This window comes from Bos javanicus, chromosome 24 (genome assembly GCF_032452875.1).
Source record: "Bos javanicus breed banteng chromosome 24, ARS-OSU_banteng_1.0, whole genome shotgun sequence".
Classification (NCBI taxonomy): Eukaryota; Metazoa; Chordata; class Mammalia; order Artiodactyla; family Bovidae; genus Bos; species Bos javanicus.
The window spans coordinates 57,931,714-57,949,939 of record NC_083891.1 but is presented as its reverse complement, the minus strand read 5'-3'; the positions used below and the strand labels follow the sequence as shown (position 1 = coordinate 57,949,939).

The following is an 18,226-nucleotide window of genomic DNA, read 5'->3' as shown; positions in this document are numbered from 1 at the left end:
GTGGAGGGGCTGCTGCTGGGAGGGCAGGAGCTCGGGGCAGGTACGTCCGTGGGCGGCCCTCAACAGGAGGCTCTGCTCGGTGTGGGGGTGTAGAGGGCACTCTGGCTCGGCAAGAGTCCGAGGAAGGAGCCAGGATGGGGCGGCCTGGCCCGGAAGCTGAGGCAGGTCCTGCCCTGAGCCCGCTCGGGGCCCAGGGGCCGCCGGGCATCATGCCACACCCCGCCGCCACCCCCTCCATGCGCACACAGCCTGCCGAGGGACCCCGCCCACCCCCTCCCCGAGGGTTGGCTTCCCCCAACCCCGGGCTGGCTCCTGAGCTTACGTGGTTACACAGAGACTAAAAACAGCGGAAAACAGGGAAGGAAAATCCCGACCTTCCGCTGGCGGCCTCCTCCCGCCTCGGAAAGGGAGCGGACCGCCCTGAGCCAGCCCCGCCGGCTGACAGTGCCCGGCGCCGGAGCCAGGACGTACTCCACCATCCACAACACGCGGAATCGAGGAAACGGCTCTTTTTTTAAAACTGCATCCTCTTAAGATGCAGAGAGAAGACTGCCTCTTTGATGAAATGGTAACCAGAAAAGAGGGACCCAGATAGGACCTAGGCCCTGTCTCCAGGATGCGCTGGGGGTCCTGCCCCCCATCACTCCTTCCTGAACCAGCGTCACTCTGACGGCGTGCATCACTGTCAGACAAGCAAGCACGCAGCGTCCAGCGTCCTCGCTGCGAGAATGTTCTCGAATCTCTTTATCATCTCCTTCCACTCAACTGACCGTCCAGAGGGAAAAAAAATCATTGAGGCATGCTTCATCTTTTGTTCCCCAAACTCAAATCCTATTAATACAAAGAACTTAGCTCAGTCGTTGACCTCAGGGAACTGATCGTGGTTGACAGGACCAGAAGTCTGAACCACAGCATGAACCTCGTCAATGAGATAGTGGAGACAAATAGAGGAAAAGGTCAGTTTTCCACCAGGGCTTCAAAAACAAGAGTTTATCACCTCAAACGGGGGCTCCTCCCAAATTTACAAGTTTCCCGTTTGGACAATGAATCTTGTGCTTGCTCTCTCTAGCTTGAGTGAGTTCTATACAACAAGCTCGGTGACTTCCACATGACAGCTGTCAAATATTTATAGTGAAACACATTTAATGACTGCCCAGAAGCTGCCTCGTGGACAGAAGCAAAACGACAGAAGTCAAATTGCTAGCTGATGTCCAGTGGGAAATGCATCTCACCAACACCAACCTACACCTCACCACAAAAACACAAAGCAAAAACGCCACAAACAAACGTAGAGGTATTCTATTTTAAACAGAGGTGAGTTTTCCATTTGTAGCTTGAATTCGCTGCGCTGGAGAATGTTACTGAACATACTAGACCAACATTAAGCAGAAATGCCTTAGAAGTGGGTACCGACCGGGTGTGTTTAACTATAGAAGACAGTAATTATAAACGACGACAGGAATTTTTTAAATCCCCGGATGATCGCTAATAAAGGAGTCAGTGAGGATCAGCCTGACTTCAACACTTAATACAACGTCACGACACTATCACTGGTCAGAGCTCAGACTTCCGACGTAAATGCCAGTGACCCAACAATTAAGACCACCTCTACCTGCCCTGAATCTAAGATGCCTTAGCTCAACTAGTACACAGAGTCTCTATCGGTCTAAAAGAATCCTCTTCCCCTCAAACGGACTTCTACGTAAGATTTACATTTGAACACTGCTCCATGAAAACAATCCTCTCTCTCTCACTTGTGTGTGTACATGTACACATGTGCACTCACACCCAGCCCCCCATCTAGCTGAGCTTCCACCCCTGAAATCAGCGGCATCGGATAGAGAGCTCAAGGCTACTACAGATTCATCACCGAAACACCGAAATGTAAATGATACTCTACTTGTCCGCTCGTATCTGCAGCCTGCTGGAAATGGGTGGCCAGCGACGTCTCGTCCTGGAAGACTTCGTTACACTCCAAACACTTGAGGCTGTGCCTGCAGAGCTTGGAGGGGTCTTCATCCAGGGGCATGGCGGGGGTGATGGGCGTGCTGGAAGGGGCTGATATGACCGTCCCGGTGATGCCAGGCTGGATTTTGGTGACCGTGTGCGCGCCGGCTCCCGCGGAGCTCGAGAGGCTGGACGACGAGGGGGCGGTATTGCTTGATGGGGAGACGATCATCTGATCCGCCGGCACTGGCTTCAGGATCAGGTGCGAGCACTGCATCACCACGCCCTTCTCCTTGTGCCCGCGGGCGTGCGACAGCAGGCTGCACTTGTTGTAGAACACCAGGTTCTTGGTGCAGTGGTTGCAGGTCACTTCGATGCGCACGCTGCGCCTGTCGTAGTGCTGGCTCAGGCTCTTCTCCAGGGCGAAGGAGTCCCCGCACTCCAAGCACTTGTAGCCGCGGGTCGGCAAGGTGATGCCCGCGCTGGCAGGGGGGCTGAGGTTGGGGATGTAAACCGGGACGGGGTTGACGCTGCTCAGCACCTTGTTGAAGGCCTCCACCACGGAGCTCTGCAGGGACGACACCACCTGCACCCGCGACACCTTCTTGGGCGGCTGCGAGGCCGCGGCGCTGAGGATCGCCTGCTTGATCTGCTGCTGAGGCTTGGTGAGCACGTGGCGGAGCTCGGAGGCGGCCTGGGCGCCCTGAGGCAGGAGGTTAAGGTTGGCGAGGTGCACGGTCTTTGGCACGAGTTTGGCACTGGCCAGGCTGGAGGCCGGCACCACCACGGTCTGCTGCTGGATGGCGCTGGCGGCTTTGATGATGGCGCTGCTGGCACTCTGCACGGAGGCGGCGGAGATGACCGTGGCCTTGACCGTCGTGTTGTTGGCCAGCTTCAGGTTGATGACTTGCGAGCCGGCCGTCTTCACGGCCGACACGGGGAGGAAGGCGGTCGCCACAGGCTTGATGGTGACCTGCTTGGGGGTCAGCTCGGCGGGCGCCACGGCGTTGGCGACCACCGCGGACTGCAGGGGTGCCCGGGGCGGGGAGGCGAGCACGGCGGCTGGGGTGGGGGACGACAGGAGCGAGGTCACCGAGGCCACCACAGGCCCCGCCTGCTCCGAGGGCTTCCTGCCCGCCTCGAGGTCCACCTCGGGCAGCACGCGTGTCACGGTCCTCTTGATCTCCCCGGAAGACGTCTTGATGGTCTTGATGCGGACTTTGGGGATTGCTGGTGTCGACCCCGCGGGGGATGCTGGCGACCCCTTGCTACTATTTTCGCTGGAAACGCTCCGGGGACTGTCTGGCTGCTTAAGGGACGCTTTCTTCGTCCCGTCGATGAGGTTCTGGGGTTCGGGAGACTTCTCGGTGGCTCGAGGGCTGTCGTTGACGTCCTTTGGTAATGGAGAGGACTCCCGGGAGTTGGTCGCCAGCTCTTTAGAGGAGTCGGAGGCGGCCTTTTTCGCACTGAGTGCCGCGATCGCGGCGATGCAGGATGAGAGCTTGGAGGACGGCTTGGTCCGCGACGGCACCGGGCCACCGAGGCCAGCGTCGTTCTTCTCGGAGCCCAGCTTCCCCTCGTGGACCCTGTTCTCCAGCACCTTTTCAGAGCTCTCCTTCAGCTTGTCCTCCATCTTTCTGACTTTAAAAGGTTCGTAAACACCCAGATTTAGAGAATTTGTCTCCGTCTCCCTCTTGACGACTTTGCTTTTCTCCAGGCCGCCGGGGGCCGGGACGCCAGCCTTGCTCACGCCGTCTCCCCCAAGCGCCTTCAGCTTGTCGTAGTCCTGCTGGGGGCCCGAGCCCGCCAGCACGTTCGCTCTGAAGCCCGTGCGCGGGTCCTCCTTGTCCGGGGGGTCGTCCACCTCTATCTTCTCGTCGTCGTCAAACTCCTCCGCGCTGGAGATGGGGCTGAACTGGCTGAAGGCCGAGTCCTTTAAGGTCGCCTCTGAGGCCGGCACGTCTCCCTTCAGGGCCTTCGACCCTTCCTTGCTGTACGTGTCGAGAGAGGAGGCCGTCAGGAAGCCATTGTGCAGGCCGTTGCCGGGGGGGTTGTGGCTGTCCTTCTCTGTGCCGTCCGAGGAGTCGATGCTGCGGACGTTCTTCACGATGACACTGACACCCACGTCCGAGGAGGACGGCGCGTGTGAGTCGTCATCCGCCTGGGCGCCCTGCTTGATGTGGCTCTCCTGGTCGTCGTGCGCAGACTCGATGGCTGCCTTGGGGTCGACCATGTCGGGGATGTCAAATGCTGCCAGCAGGTCGTCAAAGTCGGGGGTCTTCATATCCCCCATGGTCATGAATTGGATCAGATGTTCTGTGAAACGAACAGAAAAACAATTCCGTCAGCAACGCCCCGCTCAGACAAACGTCCCTGTAGGATTCACACCCAGGCGGGGATGACCATCAGTGAAATGGCAAGTCGCCATGTGCCCTTACTATAAAGTCGGGACGCTGAGCCAAAGTGGACAAACACCCCGAGAACAAGTATAAACTGATCGTTACAACTCTGAAGCAATTCCTCCAAAACGCTGTGCAGCACAGCCAGTGTGGAGCCTCTCTAACAAGCAGATCAGAACTATTAAACCACAGAGAACAGGTTCTGGGCTAACAACCAGAAAATACTGTTCATCGCTGGATTCGTCTCCTTGTCTTCACAAAAAGCTGCTTTCAAGTATATTTTGACCTTGACAGCATTTCATTCTATAGGCAAAATTATCCCTAATATAGTCACTGTCAGATCTGGGGTATCACATTAAAAGAAATACAGGCCAAAAACCCCAATTACAGATTTCAATTCGTCCACAGAAGTGAGCATCCCAAGCCAGCATAGGCCTTCTGCTGCTGCTGCTGCTGCTAAGTCGCTTCAGTCGTGTCTGACTCTGTGCGACACCATAGACAACAGCGCACCAGGTTTCCCCGTCCCTGGGATTCTCCAGGCAAGAATACTGGAGTGGGTTGCCATTTCCTTCTCCAATGCATGAAAGTGAAAAGTGAAAGTGAAGTCGCTCAGTCGTGTCCGACTCTTAGCGACCCCATGGACTGCAGCCTACCAGGCCCCTCCATCCATGGGATTTTCCAGGCAAAAGTACTAGAGTGGGGTGCCATTGCCTTCTCCGGCATAGGCCTTCTACTGCTAATCAAGTTCCATCTGAGATTTTTAAAAATCCCCAAGGAGCTCATTCTATCAATTTTTATTTAATCCTAATTCTCCCCATGATGGTAGGGGAAAAAGAATACTCTCCCACCGGAAAAGTATAGCGTCCCTTCCACCTTACTCCCTAGTCCGGCGGTTTTACTGGTTAAGGGAACACACATCTGTCTCCTAATCACCACTCAGTCAACACAGTCACGCAAGTGACCATGGCAGTTGAGAAAGGTCCTCCAAGGAATCAATTCCCAGCAGGGGGCAACACGGACCCAAGGGCAGGACAGAGCCCAGGTGAGGGAGGCCTTCTCTTCCGCAGCCAGGCTAGGTCAGGGTGGACAACAGGCTGTAAAGAAGTGCTTCTATTAATCCCAGAGCCCTGGATGATGCGGCTTCAGGGAAGGTGCAGGGTTTCAGCCGTAACTACAAGAGGCGCGAGTGTGCTCGGTCGTGCCCAACTCTACAACCCCATGGACTGGGGCCCGCCAGGCTCCTCTGTCCGTGGAACTTCCCAGCCAAGAATACTGGGGTGGGTTGCCATGCCCTCCTCCAGGGGGATCTTCCCGACCCAGGGATTGAACCCAAATCTCTTATATCTCGTCCATTAGCAGGCGGGTTCTTTACCACCAGCGCCACCCGGGAAGCCCCCGACTAGAGAGGAAGGATATTTAAATACACAAACTGCTTGGGTTCTTGATAAGGAGACCTTATACTATCGGGGGGGCTGCTCGTCCTCCTCTCTGAACCCCTGGAACAGCCCATCTTCTGAAGCTCTATTTTCTGGACTACACCGTGTGGGTACTGGTCTCTTCCTACCTACTGGCCTGCCAGCTGCCTCGAGACGGGCAACGTCTCACTCGCCTTTGCACCATAAACGCCAGAGAACCAAGAGGACACACAGCTCAGAACACAGGAGGCACAACAGGAGCGGGCCTCGACCCCAGCGCTGGGGCCCTCGGGCGGTGAGGGCGCCTCCGAGGCGGCTCCTTCAGTCGGGGCAACGGGGCGGAGGTCAGCCGCCAGGAAGACAAGGCAAGGCGGGAAGCAGGGTGGAGAACGAGAAACTGGAGAGAAGGAGCAGAGGGAGAAAGAAACGGGCAAGAGGAGGAGGAGAAAGCGGGCTCAAGCGACAACCGGCGTCAGAGGAGGCGAGGGCCAGGGCTGGCTCCAGGCAACTGTTTTAAGATTTTTCTGATGTGGACCATTTTTCAAGGTTTTACTAACTTCATTACAATATTATCTCTGTTTTACTTTTTGGCCAGGAGGCATGTGGGATCTTAGCACCTCGACCAGGGATCGAACCTGTAATCCCCTGCACTAGAAGGCTAAGACTTAACCACTGGACCACCAGAGAAGACCTCCTGGCAACTTTCAACATAGAATCAGCCTCAGCCATTTGTAGACACCTAGACTCTCCTGGTGGAGAAGGAAAGGGCACGCCACTCCAGTGTTCTTGCCTGGAGAATCCCATGGACGGAGGAGCCTGGTGGGCTGCCGTCTATGGGGTCGCACAGAGTCAGACACGACTGAAGCAACGCAGCAGCAGCAGCAGCAGCAGACTCTCCTGGGGCTTCCTAGGTGGAGCTAGTGGTAAAGAATCCACCTGCCGATGCAGGAGATGCAAGAGACACAGGTTCGATCTCTGGGATCAGGAAGATCCCCTGGAGGAGGGCATGGCAATGCACTCCAGTGTTCATGCCTGGAGAATCCCATGGACAGAGGAGCCCGGTGGGCTACCATCCATAGGGTCGCAAAGAGTCAGACATGACTGAAGCGACTTAGCACAGCAAAACACCGAGAGAGGAGCCCATGAAAGAGAACAGATGAAAGACGTTAAAGAAAAAGAAAAAGAATGGCTATTTCCCTGTCAATATTTATTATGTCGTTTCTCTTTTATATTTGCTTTATATCAGTGAGACCCTGTCTTACATTTTTTACTGAAGTATTTAATGATTTTTTTCTTATATAATCTATAAAAAAAAATCATGCATTCCTAATAAAAAATAACTATACAAGGATCACAGCAGAATCTTTACTCAGGCAACAATACACATACCTGTGAAAATTCACATTAACCATAAATCCATCATCAGGCGCTAAGACACCCTCAGCAATATTCATTCAGTCTGGGACCCATCCTAACACTTCACAGAGAATTTCGCTGAAAAAACTACTGCTGAAGATGAAATAAGCACTTAGGGTTCAACAGGACCCGAAGAATAAACCTCTATCCGCTCACTTAGGTCTCAGAAGCCGCACATACTTCTCTCTAGATGGTCTTGCTCGGCCCAGAGAGAACACTCTTGAGCCTCTTCTCTCACAGATGGACAGATGGGCGCCTGCAGAACCAGACAGGGAACAATGAACCCCACCCGCCGCCCCCCCCCACCACACCGATCAGAGTACAACACTTCCAGGCAGATGATGACATGAAAACATCTACAAGTCAGCTCTAACGAGGACGTCTGATATTATGATTTTCTTTTTCAAATGAACTTGAACTGCAAAATATGGGGAGTGAAAACCCCATCTGTCAGACAATAAATCCACTTAAGAGTCCACCCACTTAGGAATAATCCCTGAATGTCACTACTTGTACTTTTAAGCATTATTTTGCCTTTATAAATTTAACAATCACAATGAGACCACCATTAGTGAAGCATCCCCATGGTCTGTCTTCACCAGCCATGACGATCCGCGTTTGCACATCAGTTTCGAGAGAATTCAAGACACAGACTCATGGACCACCCCCAAGTCCCGACTGGAGCTGAATGGGGCTAAAAGGGGGCTTTTCCATGCCACCGTTTACCTGGGGCTGGGACCCAGGCTCTGGAAGGCCCCGGTGGTGGCTCGGCTCCACCCAAGGCCTTCCAGCCTTCCTTTACAGCTACACGGGATTCCTGTCATTTGCCTTCTCTTTATGGCTATGGTGAATAAAATCGTCATCAGGTTTCACACTGTTCTTCCCAGAGGGCAGTCAGTTCAGGAACAAAAAGAAGAAAAGAACAAATACTACTCAGTGGGTGGGTGGCCCAGAACACACAAGCACAAGAAATGAAAAAGAGGTCACCACGTGAAACAAGACGTGCCAGGTGCCAGCAGGTCGCGTGGGCAGCGCAGCCCGCAGGCAGGCGGCGGGCACCTGGAGGAGTGACGCACCTCTGCGGCCCCTCCTGTTCACACGGCCGCGCCCCGAGCACGGGCACATGGGGGCCACACGCGGCAGCCGCACCAGCAGCAAGCCTCGCCGTCGGGCAGGATGTCGCCCGCCGCACGGCCGGCTATCTTTCCTATCTGCACCACTAAAGGAGTGAGACGTTACAAAAGCAGAGACATTACTTTGCCAACAAAGGTCCGTCCAGTCAAAGCTATGGTTTTTCCAGTGGTCATGTATGGATGGGAGAGTTGGACTGTGAAGAAAGCTGAGCACCGAAGAGTTGATGCTTTTGAACTGTGTTGCTGGAGAAGACTCTTGAGAGTCCCTTGGACTGCAAGGAGATCCAACCAGTCCATTCTAAAGGAGATCAAATATTCACTGGAAGGACTGATGTTGAAGCTGAAACTCCCAATACTCTGGCCACCTGATGCGAAGAACTGACTCATTTGAAAAGACCCTGATGCTGGGACAGATTGAAGGCAGGAGGAGAAGGGGGTGACAGAGGATGAGATGGTTGGATGGTATCACCGACTCAATGGACATGAGTTTGAGTAAACTCTGGGAGTTGGTGATGGACAGGGAGGCCTGACATGCTGCAGTCCATGGGGTCTTGAAGAGTCTACACGAATGAGCAACTGAACTGAACTGACTGCAAAGAGTGAAGACCTGGAAAACCCCGGAGAGGAACCTTCATGTCTACAAATACCCCAAAGGGTCCAGGAGACATTCCCAAAGCAGAAAGAACTAACTTTCTCTGTGGACATCTAGCCACACCTGCCCTCCTCCCCGTTCTTCTGAACACCTGAGGTGTACGTATGTTCTCTCTAAGGAAGAAGATGAACCTTGGGGGATGGAACTCTTTGGAGATGAAGTACTGGGACAGTGGAGAGCTAAGAGTGAATTAGCAGCAGTTTAAAACCATAGGAGTCAGCTCTCCTGGGTCCCCGCAAAGAATCCAGGCTGTCAGGTGAAAATGCAGGGCGGACGCTGGAAGTGCATCGTCCCGTCTGAAACCTGAGCCCTGGGTGGCGGGGAGCTCAGCTCTCTCGGGTTGTATCATCAGCGTCACAAACACGGCTCTCTGTAACGTCACACGTCTCTTCTGGTTCACAGAAATGTTTTTCATGCCCACAATCATACTGTCCTCTTACCCTCCCCATCCCACATTCTGGAAGGCAAGAGCCAATTTTCTATGGGGGTTGGGGGGGAGGCACAAAGAAGGCTTAAATTCTTGTCTCATTTCTCAGTTCTATGAAGTACAAAGAGACATGTTTATGTTTGAAAGTTTCCTTCCTGCAATTCCTAAGTACTGTTTTAAAAATAGATTCTTTTGCTTAAAAAACATTTGCAAAAATTAATCTCAGTCATCTTTTTTAAAAGATAAAAAGATCTCATTTGCTCTTCCCAACACCTCAACAGCTTGACTTTCAAACAGAATTAAGTTCAGTTATTGCAACAAAAGTCTTTCATTTCATTTATACCCTGTGAAATATAGCTTCCTTCAAAGGCACTAACCGTCTTTTAATTTAGAACTAAACCCCACATAAATAACATAGAATTCAGTAACTGCATTTGTGCTTAATGGAGAATGTCCTTTCACCTTGAAAATGTCTGGTGGAAAGATGCTAGGCCTGTTTCTAAAAAAGGAAAATGAAAGAGCTCAAGTCTGTCACGTGGTCACTCTATTTCCTCCTATGACACAGACAACACGCTTCCTTTCCTACCAAAGTCGCTTAAAATTATAGTAAGCTATTTTATCTGTGTTGGCAAAAAGTCAAAAGTTTATCAAAAGAAAAACTTAAAAGAAAAACCTGTTCACCCCTTACTCATACCTCTTATGCTTTGCAATAAAAAAATGCATGGAGCCATTTGCCAGTTTCCAACTAGAGGGTGATGGCTTAGAAGGTTCAGGCGTCATGTAACCACTGAACCCAACTTCAAACAATCCCCAGATACATACACCTGCAAAATGAACATGCAGAAGTCAACCTGGTGGACAGCAGGTCGGCTTCCCCATGTAAATGCAGAAACTAAGCTTCTTTCGTGAAAATCAATAAAATGCTAAGTCATAATAATCCTAAAGAAAACCAAAGTCCGCAGCCCACCTCAACCATATTCCACAAACTTTTCAAAGAACAGCTACAGTAATACAAGCCTGCTATCCTTTGGGGAACTCTGCTTGTCACTATTTCCTGGCATTTCTCTGGCCATCGAAGTGCTTTTCAAAGAAATAATTCAACAGATTAATGGATCTGACTCTCATTTCTAACCTTCTGATCTTTCCTTCAAATATACGAAGTTCTTATAATGCACGTTATACAATGCGTGACGTCTAATTTGTTCTTCGGGGAACATGATCTAGGCAGGTTTCCTGTGTTTTCAAAGAAATAAGCAGGGGTTGGTTTCTCCTGACCTTCTGCCTCCCAAGCCCTCCCTGCCTTCCCCCTCACACAAGCACTCACCCTGGGCTCCTCCTCCATCCCCAGCCCTTTTCCATCTTCGGCATTTTCAAGGCCAAAGTTATCATGATAATTCTTCAACCACAAATGAGGAAAAAAAAAAAATCACATTTCTTGTCCCCCAAGTGACCATTTTCCTTGTATCTCACTTCAATCTGAACTGCTTATCAGGGGGAAAGTATTTTCTCATTGCAACTCCACCACAAACATTAAGCAGGTTCAGTTTCACAAATCTGCCTCGTGTTTTTTCACTTGCTTTCCCTAAACCAGCTGGAAACAGACGCAGTCTGTGGAGCTGAAAATAAACAACAACAAAAAAACACCCAATCAGCTATGCCTCTGCCTCAGTGCTTCTCTCGAGGAAAGGATGAGGGGCGGACAAGGAGACGGGACCCCAAAACCTGGCAGACACTCCTCTCTCTCTCTCTCTCTCTCTCACACACACACACACACGCACGCACACACACGGGCTTCGCACACACACACACACAGCGCTTCCCAGGTGACACGCACGCATGTGCGCGTGCACACACACACCCCCCCCCCAGGTGGCACTCGTGGTAAAGCACCTGCCTGCCAATGCAGGAGACAACAGATGCAGGTTCGATCCCTGGGCAGGAAGATCCCCTGGAGGAGGGCATGGCAACCCACTCTAGAATTCTTGGCTGGAGAATCCCATGGACAGAGGAGCCTGGTGGGCTACAGTCCATGGGGTCACAAAGAGTCGGACACGACTCAAGTGACTTAAAGACACACACACACAGATGGCTACGTGTGCATAGCTTAGAGTGGGAAAAAATAAGCAACAATAGATGGAGCTACTGAATCTTTTAAGTGCATGCCATTTGGAGGCCCCACCCAAGCACCAGAAAGTCCCAGAGAAGAGCTCCCTTTATCTCCATCACTCCACCCTCGTCAGGTCCTGGGTGGTCTGAACAGTTAGTCAGGGCACCACGCAGCTCTAAGGCTTCCCTCCAGCCACTGGGAGGAAGTGCGACCCCAGACCACTGAGCACCCAGCCCCTCACCTTCCAGTGGGGGCGGTCCACCCTCAACCCCGCTCGCCACCACCAGGAGAACTTCACTTTCTAAACAGCCTCCATCAGGGTAGCTCCCCACATGTCAATCAAAAGTTCACACACAAGGTGAAAAGAACAGGATATACGTTTTAATTCTGTATGAGCTAATAGGAAACTACCTAAGGAGCTGCAGTTATCCAAAAGAGGCGTCTTCTTGTTCCACTGAACCCTAAAGCCATCCATGTTGCGGTCTGGTCTCTAAGTCGTGTCCGACGCTTCTGGGACCCCGTGGACTGCAGGGTGCCAGCCGCCTCTGTCCACGGGATGTCCCAGGCAAGAACACTGGCATGCGTAGCTATTTCCTTCCCCAGGGGATCTTCCCGAACCAGGGATGGAACCTGCCTCTCCTAAATTGGCAGGCGACTTCTTTACCGCTGGGCCACGTGGGAAGCCGAAACGGTATCAATACTGACATATGGATACTCTGGCCAAGGCAGCTTTTTCTTCTTCACTTAACACTGTACCTAATATTCCTGATTGAAAAACAGCCGATGTGAAAGTTCAAACTGCTTCTGGAAACACAAACAGAGGCACTTGATAGCGCCGCGACTCCAGGAAAAACAAGAGTAAGCCCAGCCCACCCTGGCCCGAGGTGGTCCTTCACTTCGCCCCCCAGGCTCCCCCCACGAGGCCCTTCCCTGCCCTCCTCCCGGCACCTGCCTCCCCAGCCCCTCGGGAACAGAAGGGAACGGTCCCCACCAACCTCAGCCTTTGCCAGAAGCTCCTCTCGCCAACTCCTGGCCTACTTCTGGCATCGCTCCCCTCAAAGCTAAGCACTCACGGGTCAAATGGGGGCTCTGCAGGAAGAAGCCGCTCTGCGTCTGCACTTGGTTCTGCAGCTGCCAGGGGACCTGCCAGGGGACCTCGGGGGAGGCCCGCGCCCGCTCCCGGGAGGCCCGCACTCACTTCAGGGAGGCCCGCGCCACCTCCTGCGAGGACCGCGCCCACTCCCGGGAGGCCCGCACTCACTTCGGGGAGGACCGCGCCGGCTCCGGGGAGGCCCGCGCCCACTCCTGGGAGGCCCACGCTCACTTAGGGGAGGACCGCGCTTGCTCCCGTGAGGACCACACCCACTCCCGGGAGGCCCGCACTCACTTCAGGGAGGACAGCGCCCACTCCCGGGAGGCCCACGCTCACTTCGGGGAGGATCACGCTTGCTCCCATGAGGACTGTGCCCGCTCCCGGGAGGACCACCCTCGCTCCCGGGAGGACCTCGCTCCCAGGAGGATCGCGCTCGCTCCGGGGAGGACTCAGCTTGCTCGCGTGAGGACCTCGCCCGCTCCCGGGAGGACGAGGCCCACTCAGGGGAGGACCACCCTCGCTCCAGGGAGGACTCTGCTCGCTCTGCGGAGGACTGCACCCGCCCCGGAGGCGAGGCCCGCGCCCGCAACCGCGAGGACCGCGCCCACTCCCAGGAGTCCCATGCTCACTTCAGGGAGGACCGCGCTCGCTTCGGGGAGGACCGCGCTCGCTTCGGGGAGGACCGCGCTCGCTCCCGGGAGGATCGCGCCCGCTCCCGCTCCCGGAAGGACCATGCTCACTCCAGGGAGGACTGCACCCGCCCAGGGGAGGACTGCCCCCGCTCCCGGGAGGACCCCGCTCACCCCTGGGAGGACCGCGCTCGCTCCGGGGAAGACTATGCTCGCTCCGGGGAGGACTATGCTCGCTCCGGGGAGGACTATGCTCGCTCCGGGGAGGACTAAGCATGCCCGGGGGAGGAACACTCCAGCTCCTGAGAGGCCCGAGCTCGCTCGGGGTTAGATCGCACTTGCTCAAGGGAGGACTATGCTCGCTCCAGGAAGACTGTCGCAGACCCCTGCTCCTCTCCTCCCAGAGCACTCCTTGGTGTCACTCCATAGCCCTCTCTCTCCCTCATCGTTAACTCCCACCCAGCCAGGGGACACAGGCCACTTCTAACCTTCCCCGGCGGCCTACTCCATGCCTCCTTCTGTCTTCCACAGTCAGCTTCACAGACAACAGGCAGGACCCCTCCCCAGGGCCCCCTGCCTTCAGGTCCTGCCCTCTCCTGCACCACTGGCCTTTCCAAGCCAGTCCCCACCACGAGCTTGCTGCCCGGCTCCAGGACTTTTGACCACTTCTGTTCCCCTGCTGTTGTTAACTGCTGCTATTGAATACTGGAGTGGGTTGCCATTTCCTTCTACTGGGAATCTTCCCAGGCCAGGGGTGGAACCCGTGTCTCCTGCATTGGCAGGTGGATTCTTTACCACTGAGACAACAGGGAAGCCCTCTATTACTTCTACCTACCAGCTGGTGGCTCAGATGGTAAAGAATCCGCCTACAATGCGGGAGACCTGGGTTCTATCCCCGGTGTGGGCAGATTCCCTGGAGAAGGGAAGGGTGACCCACTCCAGTATTCCTGCCTGCAGAATCCCGTGGACGGAGAAGCCTGCCAGGCAACAGTCCATGGGGTTGCAAAGTCAGACACGACTGAGCGACTAACACAACACCAGCTGAATAAACCTCCCCCAACCTCGATCTGGCAACCCAACCCTCGTGCCCTGTCCATGGGCACGCTGCCTTCACAGCCAAGCTCTCCATTGTTGAGAAGGTCCAATTCCACCCAGCTCCTTCCCCAACCCTTTCCACTCACCTGAAACCACTATTAAAAATCCGGGCTGTGACAGAACGGCTCTGTATCTCAACTGTGGGGGTGGACACACGCGTCTACACTTTTGTCAAACCCAGAGAATTTTACCACGTGTAAATAAAAATTAAAGGTACCAGGAATGATGAGAGGCCCAAAATAAAGAGACCAAGTGTAACCCAGAACTAGCCGTGTTACAGGTGGTTTATGGGCCGCACTTCATATGCTGTGGCACAGACACCAGCTCTGAGGGACCTTGTCAGGCTTTTTACACACACACAACGCTGAAATACATGTTACAGGCGGTTTATGGGCCACACTTCATATGCTGTGGCACAGACACCAGCTCTGAGGGACCTTGTTAGGCTTTTTACACACACAACGCTGAAATACACTAACTCTGATACATGTATGACTAACTCACTTTGCTGTACAGCAAAAAGCACAACACCATAACACAACTATCCTCCCTAACACAACACCGTAACACAACTATCCTCCCTAACACAACACCGTAACACAACTATCCTCCAAGAAAAATTTTTTTTTAAAGAGCTGGATTTTTCTACGGTGAACAGATTTCTTTCTACAGGGCAGCCTCTATTCTGCTAGTAAATACTGTAACTCTCCAAAAAGAGGGATGTTACAGCTCCCAAATTCTGATCTAACCGCAGGTCATTTTTTCCAATCCGCAAACAGAAACGCCTGAATGATTTCCCAAATGGCTCCACCAATTCTGTAGCTGCCATCACGCATTAGAGTTACATTAAGGCCCCCTGCCCCTTCCAGCTTTATAAATATTTACGAGCCAATGTCTAGTCGACAAAAAAGATGACTTTTAATACAACGTCTACGTTATTAGAAAGTTCTTTTCCTCATACAGCTTGCTTACTGGCTGTGAAAGAAGTATTTGTTCTGTGAGTGATGAATGCATGCACCGGAGCGGGATGACAAATTTCCTCTTTACTTCTCTCTGCAGCTCCAGGAGCTCTACTTACTGACCCACATCCTTGTCATGTCACTAATAAGCAAGAGCATACAAAACTCACCCACACTGTTCCCTAAAATGAACCGGTTTCTGGGGATGGAAACCCTCATGAAGAGAATGAGCTGGAATGTCTCAGCACCGACATTCCCTATGCTCTCTGGCATCTTTGGGTTGGACGGTCTTCCACCTAACAGTGGAGATGACAGCATACCCCGGGCCCAGGGCTGTGGGGAGGGCCGACTGCTATTTGGGTGTCTAGAGGGAACCTTGTCACGACCATACGTGGTTGCTGTTACTGTGTTGCTCGGTCGTGTCCAACTCTTTGCGACCCCACGGATTGCATACAGCAGGCTTCTCTGTCCTTCACCATCTCCTGGAGTTTACTCAAACGCATGTCCATTGAGTCAGTGATGCCATCCAACCATCTCATCCTCTGCCGTCCCCTTCTCCTTCTGCCTTCAATCTTACACCAGACAAAAAGCGTAATATTCAAACACGGGGGATGGGCTCGGAGATTTGCAACAAAGGTTCCTCCTCCTTTCATCCCGCGACTGGCCAAGAGACCTGCAGGCACAGTCAGAAGACTTGTGCAGCTGAGGGTTACTTGTCACAGAGCACCTGGTCTGAGCAGGAGAAGAAGGGGGCAAAGTGGGCAGCCCTCTCAGCAGGGGGACTGGTACCGCGGGGTTCATGGTCAGAAATCAGAGCTTGCTGCGTTCAGCACAGAACCCACGGGTGGAGGTGTGAGCCGCAGCTGGGTTTGGAATTACGAGGCCGAGGCACCAATGGCCCGGCCGCTCAGAGCCAGGGAGGGGGACAAAGAGATGCCCAGAGCATCAGGCGGGCGCCGCCCTCCCCTCAGCCTGCCCAAGTCCTGCAGCCCCGAACCTCAGCCACACTCTGGACCGGTGCTCCCCAGGGGCGAAGCTCCCCCCGTACCTCAGCCACACTCTGGACTGGCGCTCCCCCAGGGCAAAGCTCTCCCCGAGCAGCAGCAAGCCTGGCAGTCACACCTGAAACAACCCACAGCTCTGTGCCCTGCGGAAGGCAGGCGCGGGGCTGGGGTAACACCTGCCTTCTCCAGACCCTCGGGACCCCCGAAAGGAAGGCACCCCACGGGAGACCCAAGGATTTTATCAAGCTACGTTTTGAGTCTCAAGTCAGTAGAGCAAAATAAAATAGTGACTAACAATTCATGCGGTGCGGGGAACAGAAGACAATGACCGTCTCCAGCTGCTCTGAGACAGGAGTGAAGAGGAGTCTTCGTTTCGGGGTATGGTCCCTGCACGCTTCAAAGACATGGGCTCAGACAGGTTCTCCGACAGGGTTTCCCACAAAGGACAAATATGGAGAAGAAATCACATCCAGAAGATACAAATTTTATATTGTTCTATTTGCCTACAGTTGAATTAATCTCTTTCACTAAGTACCTGCTACCCCTGGCATTCTGCACCCTCTAAGCTGCAACTTGAATTGGGAATGATAAATGCAAACCTCAAGCTCCTGGGTCCATTTTATTTCATCTGCTTATTTTGCCTTGATAAAACCAAATGCTCAAATTTTAACTTTAATAGGTTTTTAACTATCTCCCTAAGGTTCATGAATCTGTAAAATCCTTTTAAACACTGTAATAAAAGACACAAATCACAGATCAACTGTATCACCAACCAAATTCAGTCCAAATTTGTAGCCAGATTCCTATGCAGTGTTGATACTAGAAAAGAAAACACACTGAAAAAATAAATATATAAGAGCAGCTTGATTGCTCATCCAAGGAGCAATTTCCTCCTCATGCAGTCTAAAAACCTGACAGCTATAAAAACCGCGTCTGGGCAAGGGTATGAAAGGTTTGATAAAAAAGAAGACGTGTGGCCTGTGAAGTGAACCCAGCCCTGGGGCGGACGCCTGGGGAAGACCAAAGTGAGGGCGAGCGGCCCTGAGACCAGGGTTCCTGACGCTGGGCTCCACTGGAAGGGACCAGCGCTCCTGGGACAAAGGCCGATCCCGGCACTGGGCAGGAAACACGCAAGATGAGCCCAGAGCCTTCTGCAGTGCCAGGAAATAAGGAAGTGCTCCCAAACGAGACAGAAAGAAAGCAAAGAAACTGCACTGAGAGGGAACAGAGGTGAACGGAAAGCACTCCCAATGGCCCAAGCTGGTACAATTTGAGCATCAAATGAAGCAATACTGGATTATAACCTGAAATACAAAACAAACTGACCAGTGGCATAAGTGACGCGAATAACTGAATAAATGGAGAAGAGCAGACAGACCTCCTGTGCAGAAGAAATGCAATTAATTTACGTAGATGCCCTCCCCTGACGGAGGCTGAGTAATATCCCAGTCATTTCAACGACGCTCCTCCAAAAAGGACAGTATGCAAAGAAGAGAGAAAAAGAACTCCTCAGTGCAAAAGCCTCACAATCACTCTGGGCCAGGTGACCGAGGTCAGTATCAACAGTGATAAGTCATATGGAAAGCGCGTTCCCTTGCCACCTGGATGGCAGCAGGGTTTGGGGAGAACAGATCCATGTGTATGTACGGCTGAGTCCCTTGTTCACCCAAAACTACTGCAACACTGCCTGTTAACTGGCCGTGAATGAACGAAGGAAAGCCGCTCAGTCGTGTCCGACTCTTTGCGACCCCATGGACTATACAGTCCCTGGAATTCTCCAGGCCAGAATACTGGAGTGGGTAGCCTTTCTCTCCTCCAGGGGATCTTCCCAACCCAGGGATTGAACCCAGGTCTCCTGCACTGCAGGCAGATTCTTTACCAGCTATACCCCAATACAAAATAAAAAGCTTCTCTGAGAAAAGAAAAGTACCCTTGATGTGACAGAACCCC

General features: G+C 53.0%; 1 protein-coding gene across 4 annotated transcripts in view; it reads right to left on the bottom strand.

Moving 5' to 3' along the window:
• The window catches only part of ZNF532 (zinc finger protein 532), a 112,255-nt gene that overhangs the window by 56,600 nt on the left and 37,429 nt on the right, over positions 1-18,226 (bottom strand). For all 4 annotated transcript variants that reach the window (XM_061400339.1, XM_061400337.1, XM_061400336.1 and 1 more), the window contains one exon: positions 1,901-4,263. In XM_061400339.1, coding sequence (XP_061256323.1) covers positions 1,901-4,263 — 2,363 coding nt within the window. The remainder of the gene's footprint in view (positions 1-1,900; positions 4,264-18,226) is intronic.